The sequence below is a fragment of the Dipodomys spectabilis genome, unplaced genomic scaffold (genome assembly GCF_019054845.1).
Source record: "Dipodomys spectabilis isolate Male_0828 unplaced genomic scaffold, ASM1905484v1 ptg000178l, whole genome shotgun sequence".
Taxonomy (NCBI): domain Eukaryota; kingdom Metazoa; phylum Chordata; class Mammalia; order Rodentia; family Heteromyidae; genus Dipodomys; species Dipodomys spectabilis.
The window spans coordinates 834,259-852,263 of record NW_024870855.1 but is presented as its reverse complement, the minus strand read 5'-3'; the positions used below and the strand labels follow the sequence as shown (position 1 = coordinate 852,263).

The following is an 18,005-nucleotide window of genomic DNA, read 5'->3' as shown; positions in this document are numbered from 1 at the left end:
TTGAGCTACAGCTCCACTTCTGGCCTTTTTGGTAGTTAATTGGAAATAAGAGTTTATAGACTTTCCTGCCCTGGCTGGCTTTGAATAGTGATCCTTAGATCTCAGCCTCCTGAGTAGCTAGATTATAAGTGTGAGTCATGGCCTCTGGGCTCTCAGCAGAGAGAGTTTTGAATGTCAAGGACCTGCTCTCTGGAGACCCTTTAGATAATGCAGTAGATGTTCCTCAAAATACAAAGGTTGGTGCCAAGACCCACATGGATCTGAGGATGCTTGGATCATATATAAAATGGGGCAGTATTCACATAGCCTATCTACACCCCTCTCTAAGTCATCCCTCAATTACTTACAATGCCTAATACAATGTAAATGCTACATAAATAATCATTATCCTGTGTTGCTTAGGGTATAACGACAGCAGCAATATCGGAATATGTTTAGTATAGACTCTGTGTGTGTGCACGCACGCACATGTGTTCACATGTACTGGGGCTTAAACTGAGAGCCTTGAATTCTTCCCTGACTTCTTTTGCTCAAGGCTGGTGCTCTGCCACCCCAACCACACCTCCACTTCCAGATATTTGGTGATTAATTGGAAATGTGTCTCACAGCATCTTCTGTCCTAGATGGCTTTGAACTATGAGCCTCCTATTTGAGCCTCCTGGGTAGCTAAGATTCCAGGTGTGAGTCACAGGCTCCTGGTTCCTATATCAGACAGAGCCTTGCTTTGCTTGCTGAGTGTAAGGGGCTCACTTCTGATCTCTGGCCAATAATGCCACAAAATTTTCTTGACATTGATAATGACTCGACTTTGCAGTCTCTGGAGGGCACCAGGGCAGGGTCTTTGGCTGGAGGTTTCAGCTCCAGGACTGGTCCATGGTGTGGTGGGGCTGCTGTGATGGTGAGCAGAGCTCACCTGCTGGCCAGGAAGGAAAGTTGGGTGGGAGGCAGAGAGTGTGTGCAGGCGTGCATGCCAGCCATCTTACCTGTGGACCTTTCCGGAATATGGCACCGCAGGTATTTCCTGGCATGGGGATTTGCCAACAGACTTTGGATTTCAACCCATAGTCTTCTGCAAGCAGGAGCATCATAGAGCCTGGAGGGTGCCTCCTGTGAGGCACCTGGGAACTGTCTTGTCTTTCTTTACTCTGGGGTGCAGATCCACGCCTCACCCTTCAGGCCTGGGGTGTGAAGTGTCAGGATTCTATGGGGTGAGTCTCAGTGTTTGTGAGTAGCTGCCAGGAGCACCTGGAGCACCTGGAGCAGAAACTACACTGCCCAGGCATCCTGAGCTCCTGGGGGAGGTGGTCAGGACCCAGCGGGCCTGCAAGAGGCTCAGACTTAGAAACAGTTGTGCAGGCTGGGGAGGCGACTGCATGGTGAGTGAGCAAGTGAGCCCCTGTCACTCAGAGCAGGTTGAAGAGGAGGAATGTTCTCGAAGAAATGAGCTGTCACCTCCTCCAGGGGGTCCTCCCAGCTTCCACTCAGAGCTGTGCTTGGTGTTGTACTCGAGTCTGCCTCTTTTCCTCTTTGTCAGCAATCTGAAACTTCCTTGTTTTTTCAATCTTTGATTCTCCCATGTATTAATAGAAATTGAACCAGGCCTTGGTGGATCATGCCTGAAGTCCTAGCTACTTGGGAGGCTGAGATCTGAGGACCATGGTTTGAAGCCAGACCCATTGGGAAGTCTGTGAAACTCTTATCTCCGGTTAACCACCAGAAAGCCGGAAGTGAATGTATGACTCGTGTGGTACAGTACCAACCTTGAGCAAAAAAAGCTAAAGGACAGTGTGCCTAAGTCCTGAGTTGGTACACACAAAAAAACTTGAGAGAGCAAGACTGGCTCAGATCTGGGCTTTCTTCCTTTCCCCAGTGTCATCTCCCACTCTTGCTGGTACCCATGTATCCATGGGAGGTGGTGAGTGTGGATTTAGTCTCCTTCCTATGCCTGGGCTGAAGCATTGGGCCAATGGCAAGTATGGATCATAAGGGTTTTAAGGAGGATTCGGATGCAGCCAGAACATTCTGGAAGGATAGCTGGCTGCAAGAGCAGTCTTTGATTGAGTTCTCCTGAAAAGTCAGACTCCAGGACACAGAGGAGGAGAAAAGACTTGTAGTCAGGACGCCACCGGCCATTGGGAAGCCAATAGAGGCCTTCTCATTCCTCCCAGTGCTGCTTGCCAATGGCAGTCTGCTAAGCCCAGACCCTGAGGGCCAGCCTGTGTCTATCCCTACATGTTTACAGGAGTCCAGTGGCGCCTGGTATGCAGCAAGCGATCAGCTTGTGTTTGTCAACAGGGAACATTGCGTGTGGCCCTGGGTATGTCTGTTATCAACCTGTTTCCTGGCTGATAGCACAATGTACACAAGTCCTGGGCCTGCTTGCCAGCCCTGGTGCCCAGCTTCCCTGGCTTCCTTGGCTTCCTGGGCATCTTTTTCTGTTGCTTCTGTGGAATGTTTTCTCTGGAGACTGGGCGATGATGCTGTCACCCAAGGAGTGAACAGCATGGCTGGTTGTGGGTCATGTTTTTGCTATACTGCCTCTTATTTAGCTTTGTAAAGTCTGTGAAGTTTCCAAGCCACCTGGCACCATCAAATGTGGTCTTCAGGAAGGGGCTGATCAGGGAGGCATCCTGTCCATCTCCCATGTGCAGAGTGCTGTCCTGCTCACTAAGCTCACTTGGAGATCAGAGTCCCACGGACTTTTCTGCTGTGCACTTTTCTGCCCTGGTGGTGTGAGCCACTGGTGCCCTGCAGTGTATCTGAAAGCAGAAAAATCTTAAATGTTTTCAATTGGAAAATCAGAATTGAAAACAAGATTTTCGATGAAAGGTAAGCTTCATCACAATGGGTTGTTCGAATCTGGAAATAAAGAAACCACAGGATGCTAACGCTCAGACTATCTGCTCAGACTTCCCTAGGGGCCGCTTCTGTGGTTCACAGGGAGGTGGGCCTGTCTCACATTGAGCTGATCCTGGTATTTTGGAACTTTGCTTCCATTGAAACAACACAGGATCTCAGGGAGGTGACTCGGGTGTCTTCGCTGTCACAGCAGAGGCCATGTGCTTGTGTTTCTCCCGTCCTGGCATCTTCAGACTCACATTCACAAAACTCCAGCACATGTCAGTGTTCATTGGCTGCATCTGTTCCGAGGTGGAGGCTGAGGCACATAGCCCATCCTCTGAGTGGTGGGCTCTCCCATGAGGCTCTTCCTCACCTGTTTTCCCTTTCTTTCTCTCTTTCTCAGGTGAAATGCTACCATAAAAAGTACAGGTCGGCCACTCGTGACGTAATTTTCCGTCTGCAGTTTCACACTGGGGCTGTGCAGGGCTACAGGCTCCTGTTTGGGAAGGAGGAGCTGGACAATGCCTGTATAGGTATGTGGGGAGCTGGCCTTGTCCACGGGGAATCCTGGGGATGCTCTTCTCTGTCCTTCCTACACTCTCTTCATTTCACATTATGCTTGTTGACAAAATTCTTACCAATATAAAGAAAAACTGTTGGGCACTGATGGTCATGCCTATAATCCTAGCTATTCAGGAGTCTGAGAGCTGAGGATCATGGTTCAAAGCTAACCTGGACAAGAAAGAAAAGTCTTATGAGACTCTTATCTCCAATTAAGTAGCAAAAAGTCAGAAGTGGAGCTGTGGCTCAAGTGGGAGAGCACTGAGTAAAAAGATCTAAGGGACAAAGCTCAGGTCCAGATTTAAAATCCGAGAAAGCTGGGCACTGGTGGCTCATGCCTATACTCCTACCTACTGGGGAGGCTGAGATCTGAGGATCACAGTTCAAAGCCAGCCTGGGCAGGAAAGTCTGTGAGACTATTATCTCCAATAAACCACCAGAAAACCAGAAGTGGCGCTGTGGCTCAAGCGGTAGAGCACTTGCCTTGAGCTGAAGAGTGCAGGGACCGCGCCCTGGCCCAGAGTTCAAGCCCCATGACCGACTGGAAAAAAAAAAAAAAGTCGGAGGAATGACACACAAAATTTTTTTTTTTAAGCTGATGGTTGATCTGTGAAGGAAGACCACAAAGACAGCATGGAAGCACAGCTACTATACATTCATATTTGGGTGCAATGCTGTACTGATGGATGTGGCAGCACACATACAGTGCATACTTGGGGGTCCTCATCTCCCCACATGCTGTAATGTGTTTTTTGTTTCTTTTATGCAGATGATCGATTTCCTGACTACGGGAAGGTTGAGTTAGTGTTCTCAGCCACACCTGAGAAGATCCAAGGTAGGTAGTAGGAAGGACGCAGCGGCGGGGCTGGGTGTTGTCCTCAGCGGATAAAGATCCTGGCAGCATTGGGGGCTATACGAACTCCCACCTTTGCAGTATGTGGAAAGTTTGAGTAGTGTTCTATTTTAGTTATTTTGTTCATCTTGGGACTTAAACTCAGGGCCTGGGTGCTGTCCCTGATCTTTTTTGCTCAGGGCTAGCACTCTACTGCTTTGAGCCACAGCTCCTTTTCTGGTTTTCTAGTGTTTAATTGGAGATAAGTGTCTCACAGACTTTGCTACTGGGCTGGCTTTGAACCGTGACCCTCAAATCTTAGCCTCCTGAATAGTTCGGATTACAGGCATGAGCCACAGAGCCCAGTTGTTGAATAACATTTTGAAGACAAGCAGAAAAAAAAACAAAAAGACAAGCAGATATTGGGCAGCTCACAGAGACTGTCACCCATTGGATGCTCCAGGGACCCTTTCAGATTGGGGGAGCCCTACCATGTCCCTGGTGACCCTTTCAGGTCACCTGCCAACAACCCAGGGACCCCTTCAGGCAGGGGTGTCCTGAAGGGGCTCTGATGGTTTTTTGGCTTTACATTCCACCTCCTATGAGCTTGTGCCAAATGTTTACATTAACAAACAACATTTAAAAAGGGGACTTACAAGACAGAACACAGCAAATACCTGAGTACAAGACAGATTCTCACCTGTCTCATAGAAGCCCATTTTGGAAGAAGCGAAATTCTGGGCAATGGTGGCTCACACCTGTAATCTACTCAGGAGGCTGAGATCAGAGGATCATGGTTCAAAGCCATCCTGGGTAGGAATGTCCCTGAGACTTTTACCTCCAATGAACCACCGGAAAACAGGGAAGTAGTGCTGTGGCTTAAAGTGGTATTCAGGGACAGCACCCAGACCCTGGAGTTCAAGCCCCACAGCTAACAAAACAAATAAATGAAAACTAAACCCTGTCATTTAGGTCAGCTGACACTGGGGATCCTATTTGTGAATGTTTCATGCTGAGATTTCTTGGGAGATACACTTAGGCTTTAAACTCAGGACCATACGTTTGCTAGAGGTGCTGCATTGCTGTGCCACACCTCCAGTTCTGTTTTTGCACTGGTTAATTTTGAGCTAGGGTCTTGCTTCCTGCCTGGCTTTGTACACCTAAGCTGTAATCCTCCTTTTTTTTCCACTGGAATGGATGCCAGGTGCATGCCACCACATGCAGTGCCTATCATTCAGAGTCTTTTGTACTTGGGCAAACCTAGATCCATGATTCTCCCAATCTCAGCCTCGCAGGTAGCCAGAATTTCAGGCATGAGCCACTGATGCCTTTCATTTTTTGAGTCGTTTCTGCAGCCCTCCATTTTTAATACCTTAGGTAATAATTACCCTTTTCCCAGGTTTCTTGTCATAGATTTAGGCAGGAACCACAAACCCAAGACTTTATGTGAGCAATCCTGTTGGTGTTTGTTGACCGACTGAAGGCTTTCTCAGGGCCATGCTCAGAGTCTGGCATGAGGCACATTTGTCCTCACCTGTCAGATGATCCCGAAGTTGTGCTCTGAACCACAGTCCACAAATGACCCCTGTCCATCCTGCAGTTTCCCTGAGCTGTCTTAACTGTTGTTATATTTGTCAGAAATCCTGCCTTCTGCCTGTGATTAGCTCCCTGCTGTGGGAGGAGAGATGGCAAGTGTAGTTGTCATTATTGTGCACTCAAGTCCAGAACCTTAGCAGCCCTTTACTCTTTGTGTCAGGAGGCCAAAGGGGCTGGGCCTTGCCAGGACTGACATTCCCATGTGCCCCACAGGGTCTGAGCACCTGCACAGCGACCACGGGATAATTGTGGATTACAACACGGCTGACCCTCTCATCCGCTGGGACTCATACGAGAACCTGAGTGCAGACGGAGAAGGTGTGTGCTCTTATCCCACAAGCAGGGGCTGATGGGGAGGGGCAGGGAGCATGGGCATCCTTCTAGAGTCAGAAGGCACAGGGCATGTGTTCCTGAAGACCAGGCGTGGGGCTTGGAAGTCAGGGCTTACTCTGGTTCTGTCATAGCGAGTGGATCGTCAGTAAAAAAACACTCATACCCCTCCTTGCTGAGGTGGTGTGAGGGAGGAGAGGGGTAGGGCCCGTTGGTCAAGGGCCTGTGCCCTTCTTTTTCTCCTGTCATGGTTGTGTGTGAGGAATTACAAGCACTGGTCTCAGCCTCTTGCCTCCTGTTGAGCTGCACCTCTTTGGCTGGGTCCTCATTGCTTGTAATTTGGGCGTCACCTTCCTGGGACTATACCACTTCAGCCTCTGTGAGTATAAGTCTGTCTTGGTGAACATATTTGCTGTCCACAGAGTATAAAATGTGCACCTCAAGGCAGAAAAAGAGTGAATGGACAATCATCTGCATCTAGGGGTTATTCAAAGGATGACTTACCACGAAATAGATTCTTGGAGAACTCCATTCCGTCCACTGCCAGATGCTCAGGAGCTGGTGTGGGAAGAGGCGTGTCACATCCTGTGTGTCTCTGAGCTGACAGAGACTCGGGAAGGTGGCATTTGTGGCCGCTGCAGGGGATGCTGGTTGTGTCCTTGGATGGGACAGCAGCCTCCCCTCTAGCGTGTGCCAGGGAAATGCATGTGGCTTCCCAGGCTGTGCAGGCTGAGATTTTAGTAGAGGGAATTGTTGGGATATTAGATACACATAAACCTGAGTTGGATTCAGGGCTGGAGTATGAATGCTATAGGTGTGAAAATTTGGAGGTCAGGGGGCAGCTGGAGAGGAGATGAGCCTTTATAAAATCTACCAGTATACTTTTTTTTTTCTTGGTCAGTTTTGAGGCTTGAACTCAGGGCCTAGGTCCTGTCCCTGAGCCTCTTTGTGCTGAAGGCTAGTTCTCTACCACTTAACCACAGCGCTACTTCGTTGTTTGAGTGGCTAATTGGAGTCTCACAGGGACTTTTCTGCTTGGGCTGGCTTCAGATCATAATCCTCAGATCCAGCCTCCTGAGTAGCAATGATTACAGACATGAGCTGCCAATCCCAGCCACCAGGTGTACTTTTAGCTTCCCACTCAGCTAGGATGACAGGTACACACCACCTACCCCCAGCTGTTGGTTCAGAAGGGGTCTCACCTTTATACTTATAACGATCTTGAACCACGATCCACCCCCAATCTCAGCTTCCTAGGTAATGAATACCATGTAGGAGATAATATTGGTGAGGTAATGAATGTAACCTAGGAGGTAATATTGGTGAGGTAATAATATTACATAGAAGGCATTACAAGTCTTCAGAACCCAGCTAAGAAGCCCTCTTACTGCTGTGGCTTGGGAGGGGTCATGACCACAGGAAGGGGTGTCTGGAAGTGCAGGTCCTAGGGCAGTCTATGTGCTGGTGGTAGATGTCTGGTGGGCAGCATGGCCATGTGGATCTGGGTGAGGAATCTGCTGTAGAGCAGAGATGTGCTCTTGTGAGCCCCTCTGCAGGTGTTCTGGCCTTGTCTCTGGGCTGGGTCTGAGCCTCTGGCCCACCTGGAGCCAGGGTTTATCATTTTACAATCAGAGACTCAGCACTGACAGGGGCCCAGGGCCATATAATACAGAATCTGTTAAAGATTCATATGGCTTTATATAGAAAGAACAAAGACAATAAACCAGTTGAGTGTTCTTTTGCCCTTTAGGATTTACATGAGAATTTATAGAAAATGTATGGAAGTGTGTGTGTGTGTGTGTGTGTGTGTGTGTGTGCGCACACGAGTGCATATGTATGTACTGTGTTGGCTACTTTTCTGTGACTGATAAAATACCTGAGACAAACAACTGAATATAAATTTTATTTTGATTCACAGTTTAAGGGGTGGGGGACTCTCAGTCTACATTTAATTGGCTGTGTTGTTTGGGGCCCTGTTGTGAGATGGAATACCTGGCAAAGAGATCTTATGGTGCCAGGAAGAAAAGAGAGAGGGAAACCAGCGGAACCAGGGGAACCCAATGTTCCCTTCAAGGGCAGTTCCCAACAGCCTAGATTCCTCCCACTAGGTACCATCTCCCATTGGCTTCACCCTGGGGGGCCAAGCCTTTAACAAAACATGGGCCTTTGGGAAGATATATCACTCAGACTTTCCATTGCTGTGACAAATACCCAAGAAAAACGATTCAAAGGAGACTTTTATCTATTTTATAAACCTCACCGTTTCAGTCCATGATCAGCTAGCCCCATTTCTTTTAGCTTGTTGGCAAGGCAGAAGCATATGGTGGGTGGGCCTGGCTGAGGAAAGCTGCTCCTCTCATGGCAGCAGCCAGGAAGCAGAGAGGGGGAAATGGGGAGAGAGGGAGAGAAAGAGGAGCAGGGGACAACAAGACACATCCTTCACAAGCTCAACCCTTCCTGGGATCAGGCCACACTTTCACAGTTCTAGCATCTCCCTCTGCTTTATTCACACTTCTGTTCACCCTTTGAGTCCATGACAGGATGAGCCCATTGACAAAGGCAGAGCTCTCATGATCCAATTACTTTCCCCAAACTGTGCAGTGCTTACACTAGGACCAGACCTTCAACACACAAGCCTTGGGGCAGGGGGCATATTAAAGCCACACCATTCAGCAGAACATTCCAGATCCATATGACAGCAGATACCTGCATGCATTACCAGAGCCTTGCCCTTTGTATACCCCGCTGAAGTAGTCAGAAAGTGGACACTACTCATGGCCCCAGAAATGTCTCCTCATCTCTCTTTTTATGTGGCATGGTCTCACTCTGTGATGCTGCACTGAATAGCCTCTCTGGCTTAAGGAAGAATTGCTTTCCTGGTTCTGGAGGCCAAAAGTTCAAGTGCGAAGTGGCCACACAGTCGGGTTCTGGCGAGGGCCTCTTCTGGTCACTCATCACTAGGTCTTGCTGCTGTCTTCTGTGGCAGGAAGACAGTGAGAGAGCTCACTGAGGCCTATTCTAAAAGTACATCAACCTCTTCACCAGGTCTCTGAGGCTGTCATTTTCTCCAGCCATTAAAGAATGAAAAACTAGGAAGTGTTTAAACAGTAAGTCGGTTTTGAAAGTGAAAGGAGAGCCTTGAGTATAAAGTTGCCCTAAAGAGGCTTCAAGTGAAGTCCTGGGGAGGAGGGGGGGCATTTGTTTTTGTTTTGTTTTAGTATGGGGGCTTTCCTCCCACGTCCTCTCCCCTGGGCTTCACACATATTGCTGAGCTGGATCTTTTTGTTGGTTGAGTAGGGCACCTAGGGCATTTTGGGAAGAAGCATTTGAGCTGAGGCACTACCGGACCAGAAGCACCGAGATGAGCCCCTTATTATCAGGCACAAATCTGCCTCTTTTAATCCCTGTTTACTTACCAGTTCCCCATTCCCCCCCTTCCCCCTCAGCTTGACCTTCCTGATCTAATTACCTCCTAATGCCATCTAATTGGAGCTAAGGTTTCGATACAAGAAATGTGGAGGGAAACAGATACTAGCCTTCTGATGTGACAAGTGGCAGTTCCCCGTGGAATGGGTTTGGCCAGTATAAATGGGATGGATGTCCCATGCTGCAGGCTGTGTAGGTAGACTGCCAGGTATCAGGGGCCAGGAGGATGGATGCCCCAGAGAGTCCACACAGGTGTACCAACTGCCAACAGGTAGGTCTGGGTGTGAGTACAGAAGGGCTAACAGCAATCAGAGGAGGGGCAGATGTGCGGTGTGTGAAAGAAACTGGGAGAATTGGACAGATGCCCATGGGAGAGGGTGGGGTTGTGGGGTTGTGGCAAGGGTGCCAGGCAGAGAGAAATGTGCATTGCAGCCAGATTCATAGCTGTCTTGTGCGATAGCATGGGGGTTGGGAATGGGGGTAGATAGCCCTGCTTCTTCACCTTAAATCTCAGTGTTAGGAAAATGGAGGAGAATGGAAAAGTAGGCTGGACTCGATCCTCAACAGGTGAGGACTGTTTATTGCCAGCGAGGGGCACAGACCTTTCCATGGGTTTGGAGGTTGTGTGAGGGACTGGATATTGGGGTGGGCTTACATAGGCCTTAACAAGGAAGCAGAAAATTAAAAAAAACCAATGCTCTACCTGGGGTGAGGGGCTATTGTGCCCTGTGTGTCAGGTCACTGGAGGAAGTAGATAGCTGGGGAAAAATATCAGGCCACTGGGGGAAAATAGGCTGCTGCTGAGAAAGACCACGTCCCTACCAAAAACACCATCTGAGTCAACCATTCTTCCAGTGCGCTGGCCTAAGACTTCTCAGACTGGCAAAACAAAGGTTGGAATGACCTGCCTGTGGACAAGCACGTGAGTGAGCACCTGGTGCTTTGCTTGACCCTAGGGAATAAGGCAGGACTCAATCCTTCATATCAGTGTTCTTGTGAATGAACTTACCTCCATGGAAATTTGGTCACGCATAGCTGTTAACATCAGGGGTGTGTCTCCACCTAACACATCTCAATATAACACATTTCGATTTGGCTGTGCAAATGCCATAAAGTACTTACACATGTAAGTGAGGCTGTGCTAGAACACATATGTGTGTATGGGGATCTTTGATCAGAAGGTTGTAGGATGGTGTGGTACATATATTGGGGCTTGAACTCATGCCTGGGCGCTGTCCCATAGCTTTTTCACTGAAAGCTGGTGCTCTTCTCCTTGAGCTACACCTCCACTTCTGGCTTTTTGCTGGTTCATTAGAGAGTCTCATGGACTTTCTGCCTGGGATGGCTTCAAATTCTGATCCTCAGATCTCAGCCTCCTGAGTAGCTAGGATGAACAGGCCTGAGCCCTGGTACCTGGCTTTGTGTGGTGTTTTACTGAAGTCTGCTCAGGGAGCTGTTGAAGACATGTTACACGAACCCCTTACCCACACTCTGGGGGTCCCCCTGCCCGTGATTCCCATTGGTTCCTCCCCAGGGCACAGCAGAAAGGCTTCACTAGAGGCCACTCTGAACCCCTGCAGCTGTGGTATCCTGTTGGCTGTTCCAGTACAACTTAACTTTCCAGAAACCTGGGTTGGGAAAGGAATTCAATGGAATGATTTTTTTTTTTATTAGCTGGTGTTTTGATGAGATTTTGGGGAAATGCAAACTATGATAAAGAAAGAAGGAAAATCCCTATCTAGATAAAACACTTACCTTTGGTATGTTATACCTGGTCTCCAAATCCTGTTTAAATGGATCAGGACAGGAGCAGGTCAGTATTATTTTAGAACCTGAATTTTCACTTAGCCCATGTATGTAAACATAAAAGTGCATGTTAAAAAAGGTTTCCACTAAAATGGTGACCAACAGTGCGTTTGATCCTACTGCTGTGCTTTTCCAGGGCTTCTGCATTTTCATTGTAACACCAAGGCCACAGCCAGTGCTAGAGCAGAATTGTGACCCATGATGGAGAATTTTGTTCTGCCTTTTCTTCTCCCTCCCCAGCTCCAGCTCTCCCCAGAACCCTGGGTCTGGGGAGACTGGCTTTTTCCAGCTGACTGTAGTTTCCACTCTTGCTTGGAGTCTGATTCCTGTCCTCTGTCCCTGGGTAAATGCATGGCCCTGGCAAGCAGAAAGTGGATTGTCAAACTCAACCAAAACCCTATGGTGGCATTAGTCCTAAGAGCTGTCTGGAGCTTTGGGGAGTTGAGAAAGGTTTGGCAGCCTATGAAATGCCTTTTGTTTGCTGGAAAATGTTTCTGTTCCCACCTCTACTGCTAATCTTTACTGGTTATAAAAAACACAGAAATGTTGACATAAGCTGCATTTATCTCTAGAAAGTATTGTCACTCTGGGATGGGCCCCTCTGTTGCTGCCTTCTGTGAGAAAAGCACAGACTTTTCTGTCTGAGCATGATGCCCAACTTGCTTTTCTTTCTTTCTTTTTTTTTTTTTGGGGGTCCAGTCGTGGGGCCTGAACTCTGGGCCTGGGCGCTGTCCCTCAGCTCTTCAGCGCAAGGCTAGCGCTCTACCACTTGAGCCACAGCGCCACTTCCGGCTTTTTTCTTTTTGCTTATGTGTTGCTGAGGAATGGAACTCAGGGCCTCTGGCATGCAAGGCAAGTGCTCTACCACTGGGACACCTTCCCAGCCCCTGATGCCCTACTTTCTAAATGAAGAGAAGAACCGGCCTTGAATCTATTCTAACATGGGCCATCCAGCCCAATGGTTCCACTTGAAGGCACAATGTGGTCAGGGTCACTTTTGTCCTGTAACTCTGTCATCCTGGAGGGCTGTGGCTTGCTCTGCTTGCAGGCGGTGGGGTGCTTAACCCCCTACGCTTATCCCAAACCCTCCCCTTCAACAAGAAAGATTGTCTCAGGACAGTTTTAAAGCTAAAGGAGCTCCATTTGAAAGGCTAAGAAGCAGTTTCCAAGAGAAATTGGAAGCTCAAGAAGGAAAGAGGCCTGGGGTCCCGACGGCAGGCACAGACAGGGTCGTCTTAGGTTCAGGGTGGCACAGGACAGGATTCTTGGTTGGTGTACTTCCTCGTTTGGGGCTGGGTATTGTGCTGAGTGTCCCAGGATCTCATACTTTCTTGTCAACCAGCAGGGATGGGGGTGGGGGCTTTTACTTGGCTAGTAGAATCAGTGATTGGCCCCAGAAGAGCTCATGGCTCTCAACATGGCATGTTACCACCAGCAATAGACAGGACAGGTCCTGTCTCCTCTTGTGGCCCAGTGTAGTGGAGACTCAAGCTTCACTCTGCCCCAACATGCAGTGTGCTGTTTGGGGTGCCGTGCTACAATCCCATCTCCTTCCTGTTCCTTCAATCTGGTCTTTTCTTACATGAGAGTCAAGTCCTGCTGTCTCTCCTCCCTTCTTCTGGCGTCCACACTTCGTTCTTCCCACATTGCTCTGAGTGATTCTGTGTGGCGCTCTCAGATCCCACATCACCAGTGCCCAGGAACAAGATTCACCTCCATTGATCTCCACATTGTCCATACCCTTGGCCATGCCCACAGAAAGCTTAGCTGTCTTCTTTGAGCCATGCCTTCATTTCCACACTGGCTTTAGTTAGATGGTCTAAACACATGTTCCTTCAATTCAGAGATTTTTTTGTTTGTTTGTTTGAAGGGGTACCAGTCCTGAGGCTTGAACTCAGGGCCTAGGTATTGTCCATAAGCTTTTTTGCTCCAGGTTAGCATTCTACCACTTGAGTCATAGCTCTACTTGTAGCTTTTTTGGTGCTTAATTGCTTAAGAGTCTCACAGATTTTCCTGCCCAGGCTGGCTTTGAACCTTGATCCCCAGATTCTGACTCTTGAATAGCTAGGATTATTGGTATGAGCCATTGGTGCTCAGCCAGTTTGGAGATTTGTATTATTGTGCATGCCATTTGCATTCTTTATCAATACGAACACATTGAATGTACAATTTTCTCTCAGTATCCTCAGGGAAGTCTTTCTAAGACATTCCCTCCCTCCCCCCTCCCCCCCCCCCCCCCCCAGCCAACACACATGGTTGCCCAAGTCCCCTCTATAAAATGACATTGTACTTGTATAGAACTTGCACACACCCTTCCATAGACTTTAACTCATCTCCAGACTACTAACAGTTACATTGATCTAGTACAATGTAAATACTTGTTTCATTGGATTGCTTAAGGAGTAATGACAAGATAAAAGTCCACATGTCTGGTACTGATGCAAGTGTTTTTTGTTTGTTTGTTTGTTTGTTTGTTTTTAGTATGTTCTACTCACAGTTGCTTTTTGTTTGCTTGTTTATTTGTGTTGGTGCTGGTTTTGATCTTGGGCCCTTAGCTTTTTCACTTGAGTCTGACCCTCTACACTTGAGCTGTAGTCACACCAGAAGGCTTTTTGAATCTCACAGACTGGGTTAGCTTCAAACTACAATCCTCAGATCTCAGCTTCCTCAGTTATATAGGATTGTAGGCATGAGCCACCGGTGCCTAGCTTCACAGTTGATTGAATCTATGAATTCAGAGCCTTCAGGATGACTGTACATTATCTATATCTATCTGTCTCTCTGTCTGTCTCTCTATCTATCTATCTATATCTATCTATCTATCGATCTATCTATCTATCTATCTATGGTTTCCTTAGAATGGGCCATAATTTGAGGTATATGGTCAGGAATTAAAGAGTAGAAGAGAGCAGCTCTACTTCTTCCATGTAGAGAGAGTTCTGAAGAAGACAGCCCTTCCAGGCAGGAAGTACTGTAGGGAGCATGTTCATATACAGGATGGAAGGCGGATGGGATGGGGGACGGGTGTTCAGCAGGTCATATTTACCAAGCAGGGATGTGTCAGGCCTGGTATATGCTGGGAGAAAATGCAGGGCTGGGGGACCCAGAAGGACAGCACAGTGCTGGAAGACCAGAGGATGTCCTTCTAGCATCCAAGTCTGGAGGGTAGGGAGGGTAGTGAAGGGGGAGTAAGCCCCTCCCCCCATCCCACAATAGAGCAAGACATCTCTGAGGATGCAGGGGAGTGGGACTTTAGTTCCCCAGGAGATGGAGAATAAGATTTGACCACAGGTCCAAAAGGCCGTCCTGCCTGCCTGCCTGCCTGCCTGCCTGCCTGCCTGCCTGCCTGCCTGCCTGCCTTCCTTCCTTCCTTCCTTCCTTCCTTCCTTCCTTCCTTCCTTCCTTCCTTCCTTCCTTCCTTCCTTCCTTCCTTCCTTTCCCTTTTTGTGTAGTACTACAGTACTAGGGCTTTGTTGTTTGTTCATATGGTATTGTGGCTCTGCCATTTGAACTACACTTCCATTTTGTTGTTGTTGTTGTTGTTAATTGGATATAAGAATCTCAGATTCATCTGTCCAGCCCAGTTTTGAATGTGATCCTCATATCTCAGCCTCCTGAGTAGCTAGGATTCCAGGTGTGAGCCACAGGTGCCTGGCGAGGCAGGGAAATGTCAAGAGTGCCCTCCATACTGTTGGACATGGGGCTTGCAGAACTGCTCTGTTACTTTAGTACCTTGTCTTGACCTAAGGCTTTCTGGCCACAACCCCTTGCTGTAGTTCAAAGGTGAGCAACATGAAGGACCTTGCCTTACTGGGTTTGGGCTCTGCCACTTTAAATGGATACCTTTGTAATCATTCCAAGCACTCAGCTTGGCTTCCCAGACAACCACAATTGTCTAGAACTCTCAAGGTGGCTGCAGAGCAGACAGTCTGAGGGGCTCGGGATTGCTCTGCATCTTTGCTGTAAGGTGCAGTCCTGAAATAACCTTGCTCTCCGCTCAGGATGCCCTGCCAGGCTCCCAGGACTGGGCTGCTGATGAGAGCAAGTTGGATCTTGAGGTGTGCTTGACCGAGCTGTGCTTGAGGTTAGCCATGGGCTCTAATCATTCACGTGCTGCTGTTCTGAAAGTGGATTTAGAAGCTTTCCTCCCCCAAATTGGAGGATTTCTAGGTTTGGGAAAGCAAAGTAAGTTTTGGCAGGAAGGCCACTGGAATCTGCCACATATGCCTCATGCCAAGCTCTGCCTTCTGTGCACTACTTGGGCATGCACAGTCCTCCTGTCTATAGGAAGGTTGGTGCACTACCCCAGTGTCCAGAAGCCCATCCTTCTCCACTGGTGTCTGGCCCCAGTGGCCACACAGCGGATGTTTGACCCTGCACCAGCCAGTGGAAAGCTTTCCTTAGATCTACCTCGGTGACATAAATAAAAGAGTATGATTCACCAAAGAATAATGATAGCTATTTGGGGATAGAAATGGCCATAGTTAATTACAAGTAAAGAGATATTTCGGTTGGTTTGATTTTTGTTTCCAGGTTTTTATAACAGGGAATCACTGTTTCTTTGAGGCTGGCCTTAAAACCCCTTATGTATATAGTCCAGGCTGCCCTGGACTCATCCTCCCAAGTGCTGAGATTACAAGTGTATGCCACCATACCTGTTAAAGGGGGAAGGGTTTTAAAGCAACGTGCAACATTTTGAGGCCCTGATCCCTGGCCATCACCATTAAGAACATGAAGTGATGCAGGTCTGAAGTGGAACAGAAAGTTGTGGGGCAGATATCCTTGCAGGACTTTTGCTCTAGGAAGTTTGTGGTGACTCTTGAGGAAGGTAGAGCCCAGCCATTTCAGCAGTGTTGTAAGAGAGCTCTTTCCTCATAACCTCCCTTCTTTTCTATGTAGTTTACATGGGGGACTATTTGATTCATTTGGACAACTTTCACATTCCCAGGCAAGCTCCCTGAGGTGCTGCATGTTGAGAGGGACAGTTAAGGGGAAATGGTTTGTCATATATCATAGGCCATGGTAAGTGCCGTCTGGCCTCTGCCCTGCTCTGGGCCTCCCTTTCCTCCCTCAGTTATTAATCAAATCTATAAGCCTCTGTAGCTGGAGTCCCGAAGGTGCCCCCCAGTTGAGCCCTGGCTCTAGCAGTAGCACTTGAGCAGGGTTTCATGCGTGGTACGGTATAAAAGGTTGCTTCTGTATCAAATACGAGAGGCTAACCTTCTGAATTAGGTGCTGTGATCCAACCATGGACTATTTTCTTCCTTCCTTCCTTCCTTCCTTCCTTCCTTCCTTCCTTCCTTCCTTCCTTCCTTCCTTCCTTCCTTCCTTCCTTCCTTCCTTCCTTCCTTCCTTTCCTTCTTTCTTTCTTTCTTTTCCTTTCTGTTGGTCACAGGGTTTGAACTCAGGGCCTGGGCATTGTCCCTGAACTCTTCTGTTCAATGCTTGCACTCTACCACTTTGAGCCACAGCACCACTTCTGGTTTTCTAGTGGTTAATTGGAGATAAGAGTATTACTGACTTTCCAGCCTGGGCTGTCTTTGAACTTTGATCCTCAGATCTCAGCCTCTCGAGTATCTAGTATTATAGGCATGAGCCACCAGTGCCTGGCAAGGGCACTGGGTGTGTGCTGGTACTGAGACTTGAATTCAGGGCCTCTCGCTCTTGCTTAAGTAGGGGGAAAAAGCCAAGTGAGCGTATAAGCCTAATAGCAGCATATGAGTGTGCATACACTCACAAACACACAAACCCTTGTTGTCAAACATACCCAATTGTATACAAAGTCTTAGCTTCCCACCATAAGCCTTGGAAATGGATGTAACTTTATTCCATTGCAGTTCTGCAACATGTGTTTGAAAGGCAGATGTTTTTAAAGGGCTGGCAGGGTTTGAGACTTTTAAGACAAAGAGCAGGACAGCCAAGGGAGCAACTGCTCACTTGAATGACTGAACAGATTCAGCACGGACTGTGGAAAACATTTTTTGGTAAAGCAACCAGCTATTTCTTTGAAGAACCAGGTGACTTTAATAGCATTATTTAATGCTGTATAAGAAAAGTGAGCCTCTGGGCTCTTCAGACCTGCTTGGTTTATTTGTGAATGGACGTGGTTTTGCTCTGTGAGTAAAGCTGTATTTCTCTAGAGGATTCCTTTCTCCTGTGGGTGTTGCATTCTTCAGAAGGTGCACATTGGACAGAACAACACAATGCACCTCTCCCCTTTGCCCCGAACTGTGTGGCCCCAGTGTAGCTATGTTCCTGTGTGTCTAATTTCCCTACAGGGAGTCCTGGCACGAAGGAGCCGATTTGGGGGCCATGCAGGTGCTCTGGCTGACACAGAGTCAAGGCATCAATGAGGGCCTGAGAGCTGAAGGAGAAATGCAGGGAAAGCCATTGGCTACAAGAGATTGGGAAGCAGGCTCATGAACAAGGGTGGGGATGTCCTGAGAAATACTGATATGCCCTCCCCCATAGCCTCCTGGGGTAGGTGCCAAATCTGATGACTTCTGTCCATTTGACAGGCCTGGATAGGCTTGACTTACCCACTGCTTGAACTCACAACCTGGTGCCGTCACTGAACTTCCCGACACCCTCCCCCCCCTCCATGCTTGAACTC

General features: G+C 48.2%; 1 protein-coding gene across 1 annotated transcript in view; it reads left to right on the top strand.

Moving 5' to 3' along the window:
• The window catches only part of Tns3 (tensin 3), a 201,657-nt gene that overhangs the window by 109,254 nt on the left and 74,398 nt on the right, over window positions 1-18,005 (top strand). Inside the window, 3 exon segments of the mRNA XM_042694968.1 lie at window positions 3,245-3,374; window positions 4,172-4,237; window positions 6,044-6,148. Of these exon segments, the coding sequence (XP_042550902.1) occupies window positions 3,245-3,374; window positions 4,172-4,237; window positions 6,044-6,148 (301 nt within the window).